General features: G+C 34.4%; 3 protein-coding genes across 3 annotated transcripts; 1 reads left to right on the forward strand and 2 right to left on the reverse strand.

Moving 5' to 3' along the window:
- Positions 1-3,028: 3,028 nt before the first annotated feature.
- LOC113702865 (uncharacterized) lies at positions 3,029-15,669 on the forward strand. The gene is made up of 7 exons (XM_027224024.2): positions 3,029-3,243; positions 3,347-3,463; positions 6,860-7,330; positions 14,124-14,263; positions 14,375-14,495; positions 14,943-15,083; positions 15,395-15,669. The coding sequence occupies exons 1-7, from the start codon at positions 3,064-3,066 to the stop codon at positions 15,476-15,478; spliced, it is 1,254 nt and encodes a 417-aa protein (XP_027079825.2). The 5' UTR covers positions 3,029-3,063; the 3' UTR covers positions 15,479-15,669.
- Positions 15,670-16,302: 633 nt separating this feature from the next.
- Positions 16,303-18,630, reverse strand: LOC113702875 (ubiquitin-conjugating enzyme E2 20). The gene is made up of 6 exons (XM_027224034.2): positions 18,008-18,630; positions 17,436-17,463; positions 17,086-17,313; positions 16,926-16,989; positions 16,753-16,812; positions 16,303-16,645 (listed from the first exon to the last, which is right to left on the reverse strand). Exons 1-6 carry the CDS (start codon positions 18,133-18,135, stop codon positions 16,602-16,604), a joined length of 552 nt encoding a protein of 183 aa, XP_027079835.1. The 5' UTR covers positions 18,136-18,630; the 3' UTR covers positions 16,303-16,601.
- A 578-nt stretch (positions 18,631-19,208) lies between these two features.
- LOC113702844 (uncharacterized) lies at positions 19,209-21,877 on the reverse strand. The gene is made up of 2 exons (XM_027224004.2): positions 19,902-21,877; positions 19,209-19,628 (listed from the first exon to the last, which is right to left on the reverse strand). Exons 1-2 carry the CDS (start codon positions 21,760-21,762, stop codon positions 19,366-19,368), a joined length of 2,124 nt encoding a protein of 707 aa, XP_027079805.1. The 5' UTR covers positions 21,763-21,877; the 3' UTR covers positions 19,209-19,365.
- Positions 21,878-24,734: the final 2,857 nt, after the last annotated feature.

Here is a 24,734-nt window from a genome sequence, read left to right on the forward strand (position 1 = left end):
CTTCTTGTTTTCTGGTGGATGATTCTGCTTTTTCTTCTAATGTATGGTCCAGTTTGCTCAAAAGTGCCAATGGCTGGATTTTTTTCACTTATGTCAGTGTTCTGAACCAAGTTGAGGTAAAATCTCCAGTCTTCACAAAATTTGTTTCGCTTAGGACTTCTACAGCTCTACTTTTACTGCTGGAGGGGCTATCCTTGTGACTAAAAATGAGATCTACACTTGATCAGGGAATTGTGAAACCAAGATCATTTGTTCTTCAAAACATTAAAGAAAAGCAATTACAATTGAACTTCTGTATATTTTCTTTTTTAATTTATTGTGCATTTGTCTTGCTAAAATTCGATTCCATTAGTTCAAGCTTTACTGCTCATGAAATACAAAGTCACATGTTTTTACAAAGGATAATTACGGTTTGCTAATATGGCAACTCTTCCCATTCTTGTCAAGTATTCTTCTTTGGCTGATCCTTTTTGTTATTGATGATTTGGTACTTTGGATTAGTTGTTTTTAGGGATGTTTTTGAAAAATTTTGTTGTAGTAGAGTTTTTAGATTATATTTTGGGATATTTTTGAAAAATATTTTGGGATATTTAAGAGTAAAAGAGTTTCTAGAATATATTTTGAGATATTTTTTAAAATTTTAAAAAAATTTAAACTAATTTTTAGATTATCTTTTAATGTATTTTTAAAAAAATTTTATTATATTTAAAAAATTAATTTTTGAAAAACACTCTAATCCAAACAGGGCAGACAAAGATCATTAGGCATGTTAGTGCAGGAACCTTTTATAAAAAAAAAATAAAATAAAATAAAAAATCTTGGGCAAGGGGGTGGCGGGGGACGGGGAACGCCTTCTGCTGCTATTCATGTGGTGTGCCTGTTTGTTGCTGCAGCTGATCCTCTTTGACGGAAATGATGTGGTGAGATCCACCCTAATCAACATCCAAAGGAGGAATTTAAGTTCTTCTCTTGGCTATTGGACCAAGGCCTAGTGATTAAATTAATTGAATCAAATTGAACATGATTTTTGAGTTACAACTCGAATTTGAGTTCAATACAAGGTTAATAGGATTTTAACATTTAATAGGTCAAGTTTCTTCGCGACATTTGTTAACAAATAATAGATTTTACTTTTAACCTGAGTTCAATTAGAATTAGAATTTTTAGATTTGGGAGTATAATAAGATTAATGAAATTGACACTCTTTTAAGTATTGCTAATGACACTCCATTTCATTTGTATTAAAAGTGAAATGTAAATGTCATTAACCGCTAGTAATATGATATACCTTCAATATCAGTTGGCTCAATTATGAGCTCGAGTTAAACCTACTTGTCTAAAGACTAGGATGGGTACATTACATTTCAATTTTATTGCTACTAGTTGCTTTCAAAGTCAAACTTATTTAATCAAAAATACTAAATTTTGATACCTAATGATCAACTATTGTCGCCTTCCCTGGATAGGGTTTTGATGTACCTTGAATTTAAGGACCACAAACACCTATTAGTTCAATCGGTAACAAATGAATACTTTCTTTTACAAAAAAAATATTGATTCAATTGGTAAGAAATGAACATTTTTTCACAAAATGTCGTGTATTTTAGTCTAACTTTGCTCCTAGTATTATATGGGTAATCTATATCTATATATGTATTAGAGGGCAAGTTTTTTATAAGGAGCTTTCAAAAGCATCAAATATTCGAATCCTACTACAATTTTACATTTTTTTTTAATTTGGTAATCTTTATGCCTTAACTAATGATAACCACCCCTACAAATCACGTTTGCAATTACAATCCACGTCTGATACAAATCACATTTCCAAATTACGAAGATCGCAAGTTCACTTTATCTTTACTACAATTTTATGTATTTTTTTAAAATTATGTAATCTTTATCCCTTAACTAATGGTAACCACCCCTACAAATCACATTTGCAAATTACAAACCACTCTGATACAAATCATGTTCCCAAATTACAAAGATTGATTGCAGGTTCGTTTTATACTACAATTTTGCATTTTTTTTATTTTAGTAATCTTTATTGGTTAGCGAATGGATAACTAATATTACCAAGTAACTGATAATGAAATCAACAGTATGAAAATCACATATTAAATTTTGAGGAGCCCATTTGAATTACAATTTTTTTAATTATTCACATATCGAAAATTAAGGAGCCCATTTGAATTACAATTTTTCATAATTATTTACAATAACTGATGACCATTAACCCATTTTATTCTCATTTGTCATCCACACAAATCAAATACACCGAGGGGGAAAAAAAAAGTAATAGTGTTTTTGAACTATACTAAAATTTTCAAATGTACGATTCATATTTCATTAATGTTTCTTATCTTAGAGAATTGCAAAGGAAGGTAGAATTTTTTGATATATATTTATTTTTTATAGAACCATTTATAAATATGTAAAGGATACATTAATTTCAAATTCTGTATACTTTTAATTCTCAGAAAAATGGGAATAAACTGTTTAACCAACGAATCAATTTATGCAAAGATCATGTATTCTCATTTGTAATACAAACTCCACAAAATTGAATAGAGTAAATAAAACCACCAATATTGGTTTTTCGTACTAAAGATTGGTTGGGGTAACACAATGTTTGCACCTTCATACAAAATTATCGAATCGAATGCATAATGTTTGTAAGTATTTCATTTTGAAATCAAATAAAGCACACATTTTCATGATATATCATATATCATTCATTTTCTAATATAAATTTCTATTACTCTTTCATGATCCATTTTTTGAAAAAATAACAGTTCCTAAATGATATACATATTTTATTATACTTCGAATTATTACTAGACAATTTTTACATTTTAAATATGTTGGTGGAATTTTTTAACTTTTTTTTTTATTCACCTTGTCTTTTTATTTCTTCCAATAATAATAATGTCACCGCCATGCAGAGTACGGGTATTGGCACTAGTTCTAACTTCTAGGTACATTAGTGGTGAATCGAATATAGCTAAACCCTTTTTTTGGCCTTTTTATTATTACCCAAAAAAAAAGGTTTGTGGTCCGTTTATGCAATACGACACCGTGTTAAAGCATCAAAAGTTGAAACTCCCCACCCTGCTCCCTCTCCCTGCGTATGTTCTCCCTCTATTTTGCTCTCAAGTCTCAACTGTTCCCTCTTCTTCTTCTGCAATGGCAACTGAGAACACGTCCACCAAGAAAAGGAAGCAACGCTATCTTCCCCACAATGTATGTCCACTTACTCTTCTCAATTTAGAGCATTTACTTCACTAATCTTTGTTTTTCTCTTGTAATTTATCCGGTTTTCTTTGTTCTTTGGTGTATATACTAGAAACCAGTGAAAAAGGGAGCATATCCATTACATCCAGGGGTACAAGGGTTCTTTATAACATGTGATGGTGGAAGGGAACGCCAAGCCTCTCATGAAGCCATTAATGTTATTGATTCCGTATGTCTGCTTTAATTCCTTTTTTATTTTATTTTATTTTAAATTTGCCAAACAGTACCTTATTTCAATTTGGGTGCATGCAGTTACACCTTTTTTTTTTTGTCAAATTGTGTTAGCTGTCTTTCTGGGTTTTTGTTTTCATTTATTGGGTTTTTTCTGTATTGTATTACTTTTTGCCTCTCATATATGTATTCTGTGCAAATGCTTTAGCCTTTAAATTGTACAAGCCATAAACTTTGTGTTGTGAAATGTGGTCTGCTGTATTATTTTTTCTGTCTATATGCGTTTTTTTCACCGTTTACTTGGATTAAAGTTCCAAATTGTGACTAAAGCTTCAGAACCCAGGTTTTTATTTTGAAAAATGATTAAAAAAGAATTCATATTTCTGCAGTCTTCAGGCAGGCTTTTTGACATAAAAAGTTTGAAGGTTTTCTTGTAATTAAATTCATTTTTAAATGCCTATGCGGACAACTCTTTGGTTTTTCTTTTAGCTGATCCATGAGTTATGCAATTTCAAACTTCAGAGAAAATGAATAATTTTCAGCGTGGTGCTGGATATCAATGGTTTTTTTTTTTTCTGTGATTTTCAAGTTCTGTACTAGGATTACATGCAATGCAGTGGATAGGACATACTGTGCAAAACTGATTACTTTCTGAAGTTACTGAAGGTGTAACTTCAAGATAATTGACGTATGATATCATTTGGGGAATTGCTTTTCTTCAACTATAGAGACTACAGATAAGATGCTGAAAATTTTAGACGTCTTATCCTATATTTTGCACCTCTTTTATGTGTATTCCACAGTGAAATTCCTAATGTTGCTTGTGTCCTCTAACTTTGGCAATAGTATCTTGTCTCATTTTGTATTTTATTTCCATACCAACGAAGATGCTTTAAGACCTCTACAACTATTATTTTAACCTTCTTGACTTTTGTAATGATGACTGTACAAATCTCAGGCCTGAGAAATTTTTTACCTATTAGTTGATTTCATGAGTTTTATATTGTATTCCTTGACTAAAACACCATAGTTTGTTTCATTATCTGCTGGTGTTCTCCTTTTTCCATTAACTTAAGCTGCTATCTTCCTCCTCTATTATTTTTGAGGTATTGTAAGTTTAACTGAAAATCTTCTTAACAAGTTTCTGAGAATTTTTGCTTCATTCCCTCTTTGTCCCAAAAGTAGTTAATGCAACAATGTCTCTTTAAGTGTGAAATTTTTATCTTTTTTTTGCACCCAGGGAAGCATTACTTATTTTGGACTGAGTTTTGATGATTTATCTACTTTGGCTATGATTCTTTATGGTTTAACCTTTTTGCTCGATCTAACCAACTTAAACAGTTTTGGCAATTTTCTTTTAAGTAGTTGACCTGCAAGGGGAATTCTGTTTATTTTTTTAAGGTCCAATCTGATATATGTCATGACTAGTTCATCCGAATTTCTGTGATTGTTTTAGTCTTATTATATCTCTTCTTAGAGCCTGTTCAATGGATTGTGGTCCATTTACCAGGAAGTACTTATTCATTTTAAAAGTGCTTCTGAAAATTTTTGGTGGCCTTTTATGGGTAATGTTTGGTTTCGTGAAGTAGTTTTCACAAATGACCTCAATCGGCACTTTAAAAGTTCTGTTTTTTGGACTGGATTTCTCAACAAGAAGTGAATAATTATACTTTCAGGGATTCTGTGACCTTTAAAAAGCAGCTTTTCCATGAGTAACAAAATCATCTACGATATGCTATTTCAGTAGCTTCAGCTTCATTGGATGTGATATTTGATGGTTACATTTAGTATACTCCCATTTGGCTGTCCTCGAATGATATTTCCATCTAACACAGTGAGGCATGTATGACTGCAGATGCACTTCTCAACAAAATCCAATAAGAAAATAAATGCATTTAATAAATATTTTTGGGATCTTTGAGTGCTTATGCCTCTAGCCAATATTAAACAACGGGCCTTAATTGTGATTTTTGTATTTGTAAGATTTTTTGGTGTTTGTTGATTTTAAGAAACCTTGATTTTTTTTAAGAGTCCTTTCAGTTGTTTCACTAGGGAGGACAGGCAGAACATGGTGTTTAATACTTCTCTTCTTTTGATACTTATAAATGTTATTAGAAATGTATGAAAAATAAGCGGAGAGCAGGGTATAAGCTAAAAACATAACCCTATATACAAGCACGTTTGCTTCCAGAAAAAGGAAACAGTTATGCAACTAATATCGATTATATAGGGATTACAGAAAGCTCTAGTCATGTACGAATAAAATTTAGTACACTTACCTCTGTAAACCTTTACAAAAAGTACCTCTTGACTAATGGGCTACAGTGGGTAGGGTTAACTCTAAAAAATCTGAAAAGTTAGTAGCTTTATCTCCAACTGCTGCCTTATTTTGGAATGCAATCTTCGATACTTTGTTTGGAGGGAAGGGACAACAGACAGGAAAGAAGAGTCACCCATTGCTATAAAAAATTTCTGACATGCTATTCTCTGTAGAACTCAGAACTGCCTTATGCATGTAACGAAAGTAGAAAAATGGAATGTAATATTAAGAAAACGTGGTGAAAGTTTGAGCTTAATTCTCTTTTCATCCTCTCAAATTATAAAAATATGAAAATCCTAGACTGACTTGTATTTATGATCCATTGCTCATCTAGTATATGGTGTTAATAGCTTTGAATGTGTCTATGAGGTAATGGAATGCTGTATTATTTAGTATATGGTGGTATAGCTTCAGATGTGTTTATGAGGTAATGACTGCACCCAACCTGTCAAGGGAGAGGGTGGAGAGCTTCATGTGATGTCCTTTTGAGAGTTCAATCTTTTCTGGTCAGTTAGATAATTTAGACTTTGTAAATTGAGCTGGAAATGTACCAATAAAATCTTTCTGCTTGTTTCCTAAAAAATTTGAAAAGAATTAGAATGGGTCAAAGAGATAAGATTCTGATTGACCTATCCTTCTTAATTAGAATTTTATTTTCATTTAATTGGTTGATCAATTATTAATCAAACTTTTCTTTTTCTTTTGTTTTCTAGGAGGTTTGGAGTTTTTTTTTTTCCCACTATTAAAACATCTCAATCTTGTCATGATTTTGCTTTTCTAGTTTGGCCAGGCATACCCCTTTTTCCCTTTAAATATTTGCTATGCATGGTTTTGAGACATTCAACACAAAAATCATCTCAAACTTACTGCTTCAACTGTCTGTTCAAATGCATTTCGTGGTTAGTGCAATTTATCTTGTTTTATCGTTTGAAATCTAAAATCATTGTTTGCTTTTCTATTCCTTTTTTTTTTTTGTTGAGGAAGTCTATTTTTGTTATTATTTTTCCCCATGAGATTACTTATTTATCATGTTACTCTGAGCTAATTGTATTATCATAATCATGCTTGCTGCAGTTCTTTGAAGAGTATGTGCATGGGGCAGGCTCAAATAAACAACAAGAAGCAATACCAAAGCAATTCATGAATAAGAAAACTAAATTTGTATACTCTGATAGTAGTGAGGATGAAGATGGAGATGATGATGGGATTGGCAATAACATTCATAGGAGCACAGAGAAGATAGATTTACCTACTGATAATATAACTGATGCTAATTGTGAAACTCTAGTTGATGAAAAGCCAGGTTCTCAGAATGAGGACAACTCATCTGTTCAAGAGGAAATACGAGAACATAAAGATAATAAGGAGGAGGTGACAAAGAAGCATAAAATTCAAGAAGGTGAAGCTGGAGAGCAGCCAATTAAAAAGCAGTGTGTTGAAATTAGTTCATCAAAGTCCCCAAATTTGGCATCTTCTAAGATGGAGGAGAAATCAGTTGATAAATTGATCGAAGCTGAGCTAGCTGAGTTGGGAGATAAAAGTAAGGTAAGTAGAAATCATTTGTGAAGCTGCAAATTATGATCTTTTACTCTTTGCTTGGGAAGAATGCCTTTATTGATATATTCTGTTTTTTTAATTGTTTTTCTTTCTTATACCAAAAGAACGATGGACATAACTTAATTGTTTACTCTCACCACTGGATTCTCGATGTCTTCATGAGCTCTTTAGATTTATCTTTCTGTAAAAGCACACGTATCAACCGGGGCATAATTCCATAACTTCATGCTCTGTTGTCCTGGGCCTCCCTTATTTATCTGTGGACAGTCTCAAAGAGTTCCAAACTAATTAAACATCATGAACTAACACAATTCATTTAGAATGTGGTAGAGTTACTACGACTTGCCCCATTTTCCTCCTTCAACACTTAGGTTAATGTCATTTTAACCTTCGATTTTTTCTTTTTTTTTTTTTGGAGACTATTTCTTAGGAGAAATTTTATGTCAAACTTTACATACATCTATGAAATGCGGTTGCAAAATGTCCATAATATCCCTTCTTTCTCATTTTCTTCATCTCAATAAGTAGACTCATCTTATATGACCTGCCCTCTCCCATTACCACCCTTCCCCCTTGGCCCAGTGGGCACCTCTTCCACCATTGCTCTCTTAAAAATCCCCTTATGCATGCACAGTCACATGTATGTGTATATCTCTACTATTTCCATATTATCTGTGGAACCAGTGGTGGTGCCCAAAGCAAAAAGGAGAAGGGCTGAATTTGGAGATGGCTGGGCTTTTCGATGGAAGGATTGGTCTTCTTCAGGGTACGACGAATTGAGAAAGAGAAAGAGAAAGAAATTAGAGTTTGATTATGATCCATAATATGGTAAATAGTAGGTGTAAAATGACATAATCCAAGAATTGAAGGGGGTAAAGTGGTTTTAGATTTGTGTGAGGTGATTTTTATCTTCTTCTTACTTTTTGATCAGAAAAACCAGCTTATATGTGTTCTTTTGTTCCCTCATTCTGAGATTTTCAGAAGCTGTATGAATTCTGCTAAGAATTTTTAAGTGCATTCTACATGAAATGGCAGAACTCTGACAATTTAGTTTTGATTTTCGCTAGATAAGATTGCCAGGTTACAAATGAATAGTGAAAAATGAACACAAAAATACAACTTTGATTTGTTAGTGAACAAAAAGAAGAACTGAATTGTTCTGTCATATCATTTGTTCTAGACTCTGTACAACATTTATACAAATGGAATTTGACTTTTGTCAATTCCATGAAATCTGTAATTTCCTAAAAATTAGGAGCTAATTTATTCTATCCTAAAATACATTAGGAGTAAATTATTCTATCCTAAAATAGAGCAGAAATCATGGGATATAGCAGAAATCATGGGATATACATAGAAAAAGATATTCTAGATCTCAACACTCCCCCTCAAGATGGTGAATAGATATTTTCCATTCCCATCTTGCATGTAATGTCTTCAAAGTTGGAAGTTGGCATTCCCTTAGTTAAGACATCTGCCAATTGATTATTTGATGCTACATATGGAGTGCAAATCATGCCACTGTCCAGCTTTTCTTTAATAAAATGTCTATCAACTTCGATGTGCTTTGTGCGATCATGTTGCACTGGATTGTGTGCAATGTTGATGGCAGACTTGTTGTCGCAATAGAGTTTCATAGGTCCTTCCCACTTGATTTTAAGATCATCAAGTATTATTTTGAGCCATAGCAATTCACAAACTCCATGAGCCATAGCTCTAAACTCTGCTTCCGCACTTGATCTTGCAACAACCGATTGCTTCTTACTCCGCCATGTCACTAGGTTCCCACCAAGAAATGTACAATATCCTGAAGTTGATCTACGATCTACAACAGAACCTGCATAATCAGCATCAGTATATGCCTCTATGAGCAATCCTTCATTTTTCTTGAACAAAATTCCTCTACCCGGTGTCCCTTTGAGGTAGGATAGAATTCTATTGACAGCCTGCAAGTGTTTCTCTCTTGGATCATGCATAAATTGGCTTACTACACTTACAGCAAATGCTATGTCCGGCCTTGTATGGGACAAGTATATCAGTTTCCCAACCAACCGCTGATATCTTCCCTTATCTACTGTGCTATCATCCTTCTCTTCATTCAATCTCAAGTTAGGCTCAATGGGTGTACTTGCTGCCTTGCATCCAAGATTGCCTGTTTCTTTAAGCAAGTCTAAGACATACTTTTGTTGGGAAACAAAGATGCCTTTACTTGAGTATGCCACCTCAATGCCTAAAAAATACTTCAGCCTCCCTAGTTCTTTAATTTCAAACTCCTTTGCTAAGCACTTTTTGAGTGTTTCTCTTTCAATTGGATCATCCCCGGTAATGATGATGTCATCTACATATACAAGTAGAGCTGTAACACCTCCTTTTGAATATTTTATGAACAAAGTATGATCTCCTTGACTTTGTTTGTATTGCATTGCTAGCATCACTTTAGTAAATCTTCCGAACCAAGCCCTTGGCGATTGTTTTAACCCATATAATGCTTTCTTTAACCTGCACACTTTCTTTTTAAAAAACATTTCATTGAAACCCGGTGGGGGTTCCATGTACACCTCTTCTTCTAAATCCCCATGTAAGAATGCATTCTTAACATCAAATTGCTGTAAACACCAACCAAAGTTAGCGGCTAAAGACAAAAGAACACGCACAGTATTCATTTTTGCAACGGGTGCAAAGGTCTCTTGGTAATCTATCCCATATGTCTGTGTATATCCTTTTGCAACCAACCGAGCTTTATGCCTTTCTAATGAACCATCAGCTCTATATTTCAAAGTAAACACCCATTTACACCCCACTGTTTTCTTTCCTTTGGGCAGGTTTACAATTTCCCAAGTCTTATTTCTCTCTAGGGCATTCATTTCCTCTTTCATAGCATGTAACCAGTTCTTATTTCTAAGTGCCTCTTGTAGTGTTTGTGGGATTGAAATGGAGTTGATGGTGGTAAGGAAAGTTTTATGTTGTGGAGAGAGTCTATGGAAAGACACGAAATTTGAGATTGGGTGCTTAGTGCATTCTCGTGTTCCTTTTCGAACAGCAATAGGCAGGTCTAAATCAATAAATTCACAAGGAGCAGAGTCAGATTGAACACACAAAGGAACAGAATTTTCAGTACCTGATTGTGGTTCAGATTCTTGGATTTGCACAGGTTCAGAAATATGAACTTTCTTCCTTGAGTAGACCTTGAGTGGTGTAGTTGGATTTAAACCAGATTTTCCCTCAGCTGCAAGATCAGGTTCAATTTCTTTACTGGCATGTTCAACTTCAAATTCAGGTTCAGGTTCACTGCTAGTATGTTCTCCTTTAGAATTTGGTGTATGGTCAGGCTTGAAAGACTTTAAGTTTAGTGTAGGATTTTGAAGATCAAGGAGAAATTCCTTATCTTCCCAAGAACTCTCCCCCTGGGGATGAGGATTGTTACTTTGAGAGTAAGGTTCATTTTCAACAAATGTGACATCCATGGAGGTAAAAAATTTTTTTGAAGGAGGATGATAACACTTATATCCTTTCTTTGTGTTTGAGTATCCCACAAAAATACATTTTAAAGCTCTTGGATCAAGTTTCCCTCTTTGGTGTGCATGAACATGTACAAAAGCAATACAACCAAACACTTTTGGTGACAATGTGCAAGAGACATTAAAATCAGGGTAAAAAACAGAAAGAGCAGCAATGGGACTTTGATTATTTAGTACTTTTGAAGGTACTCTATTTATCAAATGTGCAGCAGTTAAAACAGCCTCCCCCCAAAAAGTTTTTGGAACTTTATGTTGAAACAAAATTGCTCGAGTCACATTGAGTAAATGTCTATTTTTTCGTTCAGCAATCCCATTTTGTTGGGGTGTATCTACACAAGATGACTCATGTATTATACCCTCTTTTTGGAAAAAAGATGAGAGAATTTGATTAAAATAGTCTCTTGCATTATCAGATCTTACTCTTTTAATCAGACTTCCAAATTGTGTACAAATCATTTTATGAAACATTGGAAAAATACTGCTTACTTCTGATTTTTCTTTCATAAGAAATAACCAAGTAGTTCTAGTACAATCATCAATGAATGTGACAAACCATTTTGCTCCAGAAATACTAGAAATTCTACAAGGCCCCCAAATATCAGTATGTATCAAAGAGAAAGGTCTCGTAGATCTTGTATTACTCAATGGAAATGATAGTCTATGATGTTTAGCAATTTCACATGTATCACAATGAAAATTACTAACATCTTCATTCTTGAAAAGTGAAGGAAACATGCTTTTAAGTAGAATAAAAGATGGATGACCAAGACGGAAATGATGAAGCCAAATTTCAGATTTATTATTTGAGGAGCAGGTGAGGGATAACTGATTTTTGTTCTTCTTGTTGCCACTCATCTCCTCAAGGTAATAAAGCCCATCATTCACCTTAGCAAGTCCAATCGTCCTCCCCGTAACCAAATCCTGAAAAACACAGTGAGTAGTATAGAAAATTACTCTACAGTTCAGATCTTTGGTAATTTGATGGATGGATATGAGATTGGAGGACAATTTTGGGACATGCAACACATTATTTAGGGACAAAGAATTTGATAGATTTACTGTCCCTTGGCCTGCAACAGTTATAGGAGATCCATCCGCAACAGTAATTTTTCTATTTCCAGGACATGGGTTGTATGTTCTAAATCTGATTGGGCTATGAGTCATATGATCAGTAGCTCCTGAGTCGATGACCCAAGAGCCTAGAGAAGACATGCTTGAGGCACTTAAAGCATAAGAGTTAAGGTACTTACCTGATTGAGCCAATGAACACGTACTAGAGGACTTTTCAAGGGAATTTAGGAGGTTTCTTAGCTTTTCGATTTCTTCTTTCTTGAATTCTCCCATACCAGCCTGGTTGGATTTTTCTTGTGTTTGGTCTTCTCCAGCAGTTAAGTGGGCTTTTCGTCCTTTGAATCCTCCTTTACGACTAAGGACTTGTTCCTTCCCATGGAGTTTGAAGCAATCATCTCGCGTATGGCTTGATTTCTTGCAGTACGTGCACCAAATTGTGTCTTTATTTGACTTTGTAGAAATCATTGCAGAGCCTTCTAATGTTTTAGGCTCTAACATGACTTCTCGCCTGTTCTCTTCAGCTCGAATCAATGATATTGTCTCATTCAGAGATGATAATCTTTCCTTCCCCAATATTTGGATTCTGACCTGATCAAATTCCACATTCAAACCTGCAAGGAAGTCATAAACTCTATCCTTTTCGATAAAGCTTCTCAAGGTGGTTGCATCTTCACTACACACCATCTGAACACACCGATATTGGTCCAGTTCCTGCCATAGATTTTGCAGAAGGTTGGCATATTGAGTAACAGAAAGGTTGCCCTGTTTAGTGGCTGAGATCTTTGTTTTGATCTCATAGATTAGGGCAGCATCTCCTGCCTTTGAATAGGTCTGTCGAATAGTAGTCCATATATCTTGAGCTGTTGGTAGGAACATGCAAGTATCGCTTATTTCAGGTAACATGGAATTCCACAGCCATGACATGACCATAGAATCCTCTTCATCACAAGCAGCGAATTTAGGATCTCCCTTTTTCGGTCCAGTTCCAAGCAAGTGGCTGATTCTGCCCTTTCCTTTGAGAAATGTTTGAACAAATTGTGACCACTTCAAATAGTTTTTCCCGTTGAGCCTGTAGGCTGCCTGGATACTCTGCAAATCCCCTGTTTGTGGAATATTTGAGGTCTCCTCTGATTTGGTATTGGAGTGGATTTCTGATGTTTCAGTTTCAGACATGGTGGAGGTTTCAAAGAAAAATTGGCAATGAAGGCCTAATGGAAAAAATCAGCAATGAAGGCTGGAAATTGCACTTGGCAATAAGACTTGAAAAAAAGGAAAGTTCTCAGCAATGAAGGCTGACAAGAAGAGGTCCCAAGAGCAAAAGCTCTGATACCATGAACAAAAAGAAGAACTGAATTGTTCTGTCATATCATTTGTTCTAGACTCTGTACAACATTTATACAAATGGAATTTGACTTTTGTCAATTCCATGAAATCTGTAATTTCCTAAAAATTAGGAGCTAATTTATTCTATCCTAAAATACATTAGGAGTAAATTATTCTATCCTAAAATAGAGCAGAAATCATGGGATATAGCAGAAATCATGGGATATACATAGAAAAAGATATTCTAGATCTCAACAGTTAGCATTTTTCTTGTGTTTGAGGCCTGCATTGCTGGTGCAAAAGTGAGATTTATAAATGTTGTTACCCAATTCATATTGATGTCCTGAGAAATATGATAAGAGACATGCTAAAAGCTGCCCGGAAAATGTGAAAACATGTTTGAAATGAATATGTAGTTGAAGATTCTTCTACTTGTACTTGAGTTTATTATGATGCCTCCTCACTTTCAATTTCTTCTGTTTGTACTCAAGCTTGTATGAACTTGATCTCTGAGTGAATCGTCAAGTTTCTTCTGATAGCCGATCTTTTGATTTGAAGAAATGTTTCTTCGGTATGACTTTGCATTTGTTGAACAATATAGCTATAGCTTGGCTGCTAATATACTAGCAGATGTCACCTGCACATGGCCATCGCATGACACTTGGCAGGCCTTGTGAAGAGACGTTGGTTACAAGAATGAAACACTGCCCCCAATTATATATCAGAATACTAATTTGCTACATCTGTCTAGGACCAAAAAATCTTGGTCCTGAGATTTTGGTCCTTTTTTTTTAGAAAAAAATAGTTGGTGATCCATCCTGATTTTGCAGTAACATTTTTTTTTTGGGGTTTTTTGTTTTATTAAACAGAGACGATTCAGCAACCTTGACTCGGGCTGTAATGGTGTTGTATTTGTCCAAATGCGCAAGAGAGATGATGATCCAAACCCGAAGGATATTGTGCAGTATATGATGACTTCCCTTGCTTCAACCCGGAAACACATGTCTAGGTTACTTTCTCTGCATGTTCATTAACTGTTTATGCTAATTGGCTTTCTGTGCTGTAATGCAAACTAGTATTAAGTATCTTATCTGGTTCAAATTGCATTGGCTTGCATCAGATTCATGTTAAGGGTGCTGCCTGTTGAATTAAGCTGCTATGCGTCGGAAGAGGAAATTGTAAGGGCAATTCAACCTTTTATTGCAAAATACTTTCCAGTGGAAGCTCAGAATCCCCACAAGGTAGCTTGGATTTTTGCCCCCTGTTTTAATGACACCCTTGCTTTTTAATCTATGCACAAAACCTGAGCGCCTCTACCCCATTAAGTAAACTATTAAAATATTCTTGTGGCCCATAGATGTATTTCCAATTGTACTTCGTTTCTACTTTATATCTCTAGTTTATGACCTCAGGTTTGGCCTTTAGATGTTATTCAGTCTATTACTTGGAGAAGAATTTGGGTTCCTCTACTATCACCTGCATTGCTTTAAAGTTTTGGTGTGTTAATTATTCAAGTATCCTACTTAGGTACTTAAAGGTGGAGAGGAGCGATTGAGTTTGATTTTACTTGATTCTTTGCAATTGTCCAACCAATAACTGCTATATTTGTCCTGACTTTTGGTACTTTGTCTTCTTTTTTCCTCTGTTCTTTGGCTGAGCAAAAAGGCCTTATAAATCTTCTTTTGCAGTTCGCTGTATTGTATGAAGCCCGTGCAAATACTGGTATTGATAGAGCAAAAATCATCGACGCAGTCGCAAAATCTGTTCCTTCACCACATAAAGTTGATCTTAGCCATCCTGATATACATATTGTTGTCCAAATTGTCAAGGTAAGACGTGCACATGCACGGCTTCTTGTAGGTTTTTTTGGTCGTAGAAATGCTACTGTACATAATATGAAAAGCTGCATGATCAGAAATTTTTAAGTACTTTGTGAAAATTTCTTTCTGAAATGTGGACAGAGTTCCTTCATAAAGGAAACTAGTTATTCAGATCATGAGTTGCTGATCTGCATCTACAAGACTAAGTGATTACTTTGTACTAAAAGTTGCATTGAATTTGAGTTATTTTCAACATTCTCATGTCCAAAAGTGATTGTGATTTATGCTCATGATATAATTCGCTTTTGTGCCTTTTGCAGACTGTTTGCTTGATTGGATCGGTTGAGAAGTACAAGGAATTGGCCAAGTTCAATGTGAGGCAGCTTACATCTTCTAAATCCTAACTTGGCAATTCAGTTTGGTTTTAAGCGGCCTACCAGTTTCTGTTCTCAGTCATTTTCTTTAATGCATTTCCTACGATATTTTACCAAATTTTGTACTTTGTTATGCTTAGTTCATTTCAATCTTAAACTTGTGGCTCAGCCTGAAAAAAAGAAAAGAAAAGAAAAGAATAGAAAACGAAGAGGATTTCAGAGGTGTTTCTGTACAACAAATATTCCACTTCGGATACACAAGTAGTTCATTCCCCCTAAAAATCAGGTGTCGGAAATTTTCAGACAGAAAATCGTCAATCCAATTCTGTCTTCTTTGTCCAGTGGCAACGAGATTTCGGATATGCTCTTTACTGCATTCTTGCAACATTTCGATTTTGATAACATTTTTTGATCCTTAGCAATAATTTACCAAACATCAAATTTCCAAAATGACATTTGACAACAATTTTGCTGGATTGCGGGTGTGAAACTTTCTTTCTGTAAATGTTCAGACACCTCTCTAGCCTACCTTGACCTGTTAATTTTGATGCAGAGACCTCTCTAGCCTACCTTTTGCTGATTAATAAATGCCATATATATATATATATATATATATATATAAACCCAGATGCATGGTAATAGAAATAAACAAAACCATGTAATCTTTAATGTGTTGTTCTAGGTCTAACAAGCATTTCTCAATAATAGAAAATCCAAAAGGCCATTAGTTCATCTTTTTAGTCAGGAGAGAGCACCAATAAAAATAACCAATGAATTAAACAAGCAGCATACAAAGCCCTAGGACAGCAAAATTAGATATGTCCCATCAAATTTGATTATGGACTACACAACAATTGATGGATATAAAAAAATCTCTGCATTTTACTGCATTCAACTTGAGGACAAATCAGTTATGCCATCTACTAATTATCAAAATCAAACTATCTTTGTTGGTCTTGTATGTATTGAAAGTACAACAGCTGTTAAGAAAAAAAAAAGGAAAAAAACAATGAGAAGGAATCACAGAAACATGAAGAAACAATATCAATTCACGTTTCTCCTCTCCAAAGAAAGCAGAGTTTATCATTATTGATCAGCTGACAGCATCTTCACTTGCTGGACCCTGCAGGGCTTGGCGATATGAATGAGAAATCTAGGAGCTAGGCTTGTAAAGCTTCTCAACCATTTTCCTGTACTCTGCAAACCAGAAACAGAATTCAGTCAAAGAATTTCCATTGCCAATTTGAGGAAAAAAAGACAATTCATATATATATACAAATATGGTCAGAACTCAGAAAATGTACCTGCTTGATTGCCCCAAAGTGCTGCTGCTTGATTATTCAAAGGTGAGCTTGTGTTTGGTTCTGCATTTAGCAATATCCACAGGTTATATTAATGATAAAGAAAAAAAAAATCAGAGAATTGTCGTGATTCTTAAAATGATTGCAAAACTACCATCAACGGCAAGTAAGATTACCTCCCAGCAGGCTTTGAATGGAGAGCAGAATTGTCCTCACATCATAAGCTGACGACCACTTATCCTGGAACAGATAATGTAATCGATTAATCAGGTTTCCAATTTTGAGGCAAAATTTGAGACAATAGCAGAGTTATGGAGAAACTTTGTCTATTAATACCTGAAGTATGTCCAAGCATATATTTCCATAAACATCAACATTTGGATGAAAGCAGCCAGTCTCGAACTTGACCTTTGGAGCCTTGAATGGATAATCAGTTGGAAAGGAAAGTGATAGTTTGTACTCAGTGCCCTCAAACACGGTATCTTTGCTACCAGTAATTGTTCCTTTCCAGCAGAATATGTTGTCTTCCTCGGGAAAAGCAGATATTCCAGAATCGCCACTCATCTGTACATTCATCAACAGAGTCAAGGAAAGAGATTCAACCAAATAAGGAGCCAACAACAGAGAACAACAACATTGCTAAATGGAAGCATGAATGGAAGATTAAAAGGGATCAGAGATCCTACCATCAAGGCCATCAGTTCAGATTGCAACCTGTATTAACGAGGAAAAAAAGTTCAAGCATCAGTTACATAAACAACTCCTTTATACATAAAAACCCTTCCTTGGACGTATTCTGTCCATGTTAAGACATCAAATTGACAATTTTTCATAACCAACTAGACTAATTAAGCTTTAGATTTCAGAATTGAAAAGGTAACAGTGAGAAAACAACAAACAGGATATGAGTTTGATATCAAAAATTGAGGATCTTAGCTAAATCAAAATCAGACATTAGAAAGTAAAAATCCTCCAAATAACGCAAGCTAAATTAATAGACTCACATAGGACCAAGAAAACACATTTAGAAATATGTCATACGTTTTATTTCTTTCACCTAATACCGTTTTATTTCTTTCACCTAATACCCGTGTCCAGAAATCAAATCGAAACAGAAACCACAAATTCAGACACCAAATCCCCTAAATTAACTCTAAGGGGATCAAAACCCTAATATCCCAAATCAAGAAATTCAAAATTTCTTTACACACGTATTCAAAAAATAAAAACCCTAAAAAATATTTTCAAAAAAATGTACCTCTTGAGAACAGATTGAGTATCAACGTTCTTTGCAGATTGCACTGGCTGCTTGGATGACGTCATCACCGGACCAGCCGCCGGGGTGTTGCTGTTATTGCTGCTTGCGCTGTTCATTGTGGTAGTCATCCCTTCTTCCTTGATTCCTTGCTTTTCACACCTCAAAAAATTCGACCTCTCAACGCTTAAACAATAATCAATATAAAGGGTTCCAAAAATTCTGAACAAATCAAACCGGAATTTCGAGAAATCTCGTCAAAGAAGAAGAAGAAGAGGCTAGTGAGAATTAAAGGGCTGCCCCCTTCTTCTTCTGATGATGATGAATTATTGAATCTTGCTTAGAGAGAAAAAGTGACAGAGAGATTGGACTAATGCAGAAAAAAAATGTGTGAAGAGATGTTTATAAATGTGAGAGTTTGTCTGAGTTTTACATAAGAATCAAAAAAAAATTTTGAACGTTAAAAGAGCTGCGGCGGTGGGGTTTGGTTGATGTTTTCTCGTAACGGCTAGTTTTTGATGCTTTTTTTTTTCTTTTTTATTTTTGAAAAATAGTTTTCTTGGTTATTATTCCGTTGTAAAATTTTGTTAAGGGAGACGAGGGATTTTCTTCCTTTTGAATGATTGAATTGCACTTGTAAGAAAATTATTGAATTCTAATTCTAAGATATTTTTTTTTTATCATTTTTTGGAATCTAATTCTTGGATTGGTTGTGTAAGTAAAACTTGTAGAAATGGGACCCATATATTGCAAATTAGGAGTCTGGTAGATAATCATAACGCAAATGACACAAATGTGAGTAAATTGTGTGAGTTTTCTGTTCATATAATAATATCTCCATAAAATGGAAAAATTGAGCACATCCTCTGCCTTCTCAGTCTAAATATATAATGGGGACAAAAATGCAACGTCAAACTGTTGTCCTAAATTTGAAGAAAAAGGAGAAATTTTGGTGACCAAATTTATTTTGATCAAAACATTTATGACCACTTTAGTACATGGGCCCAATACTAAGATGTTCATTTCTCATTGACTTTAGTAATTCTAAGATGTTCATTTCAAGTTTACAGTTTGACATGCATTTTAGGTAATATATATGACTTTTCTTCCATTTACATAATTACATCAAGAGGAGGGGTACAAACGTCATTTCCTATTGTTATCAAGTAGATATCAATGACCATTAGGTGGAATCTAACAGTCATAGCTTTAAAACACTGGTGCATCCATTACGGTTAAAAATTACAACATTTTCTATATATGCAGCAATTACATCGCCAACAGCACGGAAAGTCACTTTTGATGTCTATCTTATTTTTACCCATAGGATCAAACATCAAATGCCTCCACAAGTCTGTTATTTATTCATGATTTACAAAGTCAAAGGTTATCGGACCAGTGAGACTGTTATTACCCAAGCCTAAATGGTCCAGATCTTCCAAATGAAACAATGACCTTGGAATGCTTCCGGTGAAGTTATTGCTGTTGAGGTTGATGCGAGTCAAGTTTGGGTAATTCATCCAACAGTCAGGAATTTCTCCTGATAGAGAATTCTCCTGAAGATCTAGATACCGAAGATCATGATATTCATTCTTAACTTCACACAAAATGTGAGAGATGCCTCCTGAAAACAAATAGTTGGAAATTAAGTTCTAAATATGTCAATCAATGATAAATTAATTGGATGTGTAGGCAATTGAATATGTTTGATTGTTGTGTGCATATAAACCTTTTAACAGTTTTAGAGATATTTGAACCTTTACCATAAAATTCATTGTGAGAAAGTTCCATGTGGACCAATGATGGGTTAAATAACCAAGAGGGAATAGCCATTGAATGTGCTTGGCTATAATGCACATATAAACCTTTAACAAGTCAGAGATATTTGAACTTTTACCATGGAGTTGATTGTGAGAAAAGTCTACAAATTGCAATGATGAGTTGAATAACCAAGGTGGAATGGTATCTGAAATTCCTGCGAAGGACAAGTTCACATCCCGAAGGATTTTTTGTGATCGGATCCATGTAGGAAATCGGGGGCCCAGCTTCCATGAACTCAATTCAAGTGTTTCAAATTGGACACGAGGAGTCCAACTTACACTTACTCTTAAGGTCAAAGAGTTTCCAGATGCATCAAACTTCGTTAAAGCTGTCAGATTGTCGAAGTGACTTTCGCTCACAATGCCTTCCATTAAATTGTCGTGAATAATAAGCTCTTCAAGTTTGGAAAGCTGCCCAAGACTTTCAGGAAGAGTTCCATTGAGTTCGTTGCAAGATATATCCCAGAACTTCAAGGATGACAGTTTTCCTAAATTTGATGGAATTGAACCAGATAGAGCATTATCATTTAGCCGAAGTTCTTTGAGCTGGGTACATCTTCCTAAATTTGATGGAATTGAACCAGATAGAGCATTATTACTTAGCGAAAGGTATTCTAGATTGGAACAGTTGCCAACTGTGCTTGGAATTGGACCATTTAAGTAATTATCACTTGCATCAAGTGTAATCAAGTCCTTCGACGTGAATACTTCACTTGGTAAAGAGGAGATAAGGTTGTTATGAAATAGATCAAGATATTGAAGGTTGGAAATGTTGGCAATAGAGGTTGGGATAGAACCTCGAAAGTGATTGACTCTAAGGTCAAGTGAAACTAGGGAGCTTAAAGTGGATAATTGGCTTGGGAGGAAGGTAGCGAAGTTATTCTCTGATAGATCCAAAGATGTAAGGGAACTCCAATTCCAAATTCCATCCAAGGAGCCTTCGAAATAATTCCGCCCAAGGTTGAGAGAAATGAGATTGTTAAGATGACTAAGCTCATCTGACAGTGAACCATTCAGATAGTTTCCAAAAAGATCCAAGTGCCTGAGGGAAGTCAAGTTCCAAAGATCTCTGGGCAATGGACCTCCAAAGAAGTTCCAACTTAAATCAAGAGAAGCAAGGGCAGGAAGACCGAAAATCCATCTAGGGATGACGAATCCAAGATAATTTCTAGAAAGATCTAGGACAGTAAGAGAAGAAAAGTTGGCATGGAAGAGTGAGACAAATGTATCTCTGCCACCATCATAATAAGAAATTAAATCAAGCTGACAAGAGAACAAATGTATCTCTACCAACGAAGGGATCGTGTTAATCACCTCTAGCCAATTAGACGCTAGACTAAGGTCCACGCCACTCATGTCTAGGTGTTCCAGATTCGAGAGACCAGCCAACCATTGCAGGTTATCAGCTTGGAGATGGGAAACATAATAGGCTTCCAAGCCTAAAGTGCGTAAACTTGACAGGTTTCCAAGCTGATAGGGAACCATTCCTTGAAATCCAGCTTTAGATAAATCCAGGTACCTTAGACTTCTAAGAGACCCAAAAAAACTGGGAATTGGAATTCCACTGAAATCATTTAGACTTAGATCAAGGTAACGCAAGTGAGTCAAATTTTGTAACGAATGACTGATTTTACCGCTTAATGGTGATTCTTCCTCATCACCAAAATCATCAATTTCACGAACAGGACTCTGAAGCTGAAGTTGAATCACGTGGCCACTTCGGTTGCTACAAACAACTCCTTCCCATTTGCAGCAATCAACGTCGTGAATCCAAGACGAGAGTCTACCATAGGGATCTTTCAAGTCTTTCTTGAAGTCCATAAGAGCTTGTTTCTCACTTGCATAGCAAGTTGCATTTACAGTTTCGCTGGAAGAACAGAGTAAAATTATGGCGACGAGTAAGAAAACAGAGAAATGGGTTGATCCACCCATGATCATGTGAAATGTCGGAAGAAATACATAGCATTCGGCTATCTTGCAGGTAGATATAGAGCTGGATGGAAGAAATGCACAGTTGATATAAAGCTTGACAGGTGATGTGGCTATCAATATCAGGCTTGGAAAGCATATTTCACCTTTGCAGCGTTTACATTGACAAGTCAACAATGGAAGACTCAGGAATCTGACTTCGAAAAGAATTTTTTATTCGTTTTTGGCTTCATTATTGAGAAATTTTAACCTCGGAAATGATTTGAAACAATTTACGAAGGAAATTGCATAAACATAAAATTAAAAGTTAAAATGAGAATTGGAATTGGGGGAGAGGAAAGTTCTTCTTTTGTCTTTTTTTTTTGGATTTTTTAATAGTTTTTGTGTAAATTACGTTGTTCAAAGCCAGATATTGCTACGAGCGCTAAATTCACTCGTTCTTAGCACATATATTAGGATTAATATTTTTGTGATAACAATGTACTAAAATTAGTAAAGCCAGAAAACAAGGAGAAAAAGGAACATGAAAGCTGTTTTGATTGTTCTGCTTTTGTACTTATGCTTTAATACAAATTGTAGTATCAAAATAATTTGTCTGAGGCGGACATAGGGTGGACAGGCAAGGGCAGGCGCCCTCCAAAAGTTTAAAAAATTTTAAAATTCTCCCTATAATTTTAGTTGTCAACTAAAATTGTATTATGTTATCCCCCTAAAAAAATTATTTCTTTCGTTACTTTGTTTAATTTCTTTTGATAAAGTGCCATATATCAAACTAACAATTAGTTTCCTTATAAAAGTATGCCATTAACATCTACATTACCATACATTTAGTATAATTTTTGAATAACAATTATAAAAATATAAAGTTTTCTTTTCTTCGAGTTTCTTATAACAAACCAACTCTTAGTTTCTTTGATAACTATAATTTTACAATAGAAACTAAGGTAATAGTATATATGTTACATAGGAAATCAAAGACAAAGAAAACAAAAAAAAAAAAAAAAAAAATATATATATATATATATATATTCTAGCTGTCATACAAATTAAAGAAGTTTCAACTACGATTTTGAATGCCTTACTGACAGTAAATAGAATGGCAGAGAGTCAAATTTTCACATTTTTCTTTATACATTGTTTTTATTTTTTTAAAAATTTCTTGCTTCTATTTATAATCTGTTGTGCTTTCATTTTGCTTTTAATATGCTCTATTTGCTATAATATCATTGATGATTTGTTCCCACTAAACTTTTGAATTCGTCACTGATACTATGCATATTTTCAAGGGTAAATACATCAACATAACCTACATAAAAAGACGATTAAACATAAGAAACTTAATAATTATGTTGATTTAATTCTACATATAAGATTGTTATACAAGTCATTGAAAATAGTTTATTGAAACTTTTCAGTATAGAAGAAAGCCGTCAAAGGTTATCAAATATATATATGTGTCTTTAAAAAAAAAAATACAAAGAAGAAGACGTCAGGGAAACACCTACATGCTAGTGAAGAAAGTCATATTAAAATTGTTGTAAAGAAGCCAAAAATACACTAGAAATAATTGGTACTCTTTCACATTGGCGGCCGACGGGAATGCTGTCTCTATCCAAATTCTCTCTATCCAAATAATACTTCACCGAAATAAAGAAATATCTGGTTGAAGCCTCAGAGAGACTTTGAAAAGAATCTTTGGAAAGAATAATTCACTTTTGCTCGGTTACACTGACAAGTCAACAATGGAAGACTCAGGAATCTGAAAAGTCATTTATTTGATTTCTCATTTATGATCGAGGCATTCATTTGAGTGGAATTGATTGGAATCTGATTAGGATAAGAATGTATTCATTTGTGGCCTGAGTAGCGATAAATAAAAACTCATGCACCACAGTAAGAACAGTATCAGATTGAGACTAATGTTTCATGGTTCGCACTTCAAATTTTCTCCAATAATTGTTCCTTTTTTATTATGTGGTTTAGAGCTCGAAATTGGCCCCAGAGGTTAAAATCGCTAAAGCACTCAGTTAGTAAGATTTTTTTTTTTTGTTGCACAATGTAGTAAATTAGTAAAGCCAGAAAATATGAAAAAAAAAAAGAAACATTAAAGTTGCTTTGATTATGCTACTTTTGTAATTATTCTTTAATACAAGTTGTAATACCAAAACAATTTAACGGAATCTCATCACTCAAGCATAGACTTTAAGCCTCTTGCCAAAAAATTCAAAAACCACCCGTTGAGATGTTTACTCATACATATATGCAGACTGTTTTTGTCCCATCAGAATATTATTTTTTATTATTGCAAGCATTGCGATTTACTTTTACAAGAAAATTCCAATTTGGATGCCCAATGTTAGAGGGATGGAGACCAAAATGGTCTCTTTTGCATACACGTTGGACAAAACAAATTTAGCAATCAAAGTTTGGAAGGTGAAAATTTTGGTTCAAATAATAATTCTTTTTCTTAAGTAAAATTAAAAAAAAAGGAAATTTCAGTCCGCACAATGTTTTCTAAGAATTAGTGCAGTTGTTATTTATTCATAAAACACTCAGTAGAGAAGATAATACTGCTGTGACTCGTTCATTATTGTTTTGTCTTATTTTTTGGGGCAGTGCTTCAGCATCGAGAGTTATTGTCAATGCGTTTTATCCAAAAACTGATGTATATATTTGATTTAAAATATATTAAATACTTCCACTGAAGTTATTGGTTACAAAAATTTTCGATTGAGAAGAGAACTCCATGAAATTTAAAAAGGAAATTTACAAAAGTTGAGGAGGGGCAAATAAGGTGCAAAATTAAAAATATTGTGAAATATCAAGTCTATTACATAATTTTTTTTCTTTGAGTTTTTATTCTACATATTATTTGTTTACAAAATCAATATGTTGTCATTTTACCATGTATCCAAGTTCAAGGGAAAAAATTAAAGTTTTAGCAGAATTAGAGAATACTATTAACCGATTCACGAAATAGA

The sequence above is a fragment of the Coffea arabica genome, chromosome 1e (assembly GCF_036785885.1).
Source record: "Coffea arabica cultivar ET-39 chromosome 1e, Coffea Arabica ET-39 HiFi, whole genome shotgun sequence".
Lineage (NCBI taxonomy): Eukaryota > Viridiplantae > Streptophyta > Magnoliopsida > Gentianales > Rubiaceae > Coffea > Coffea arabica.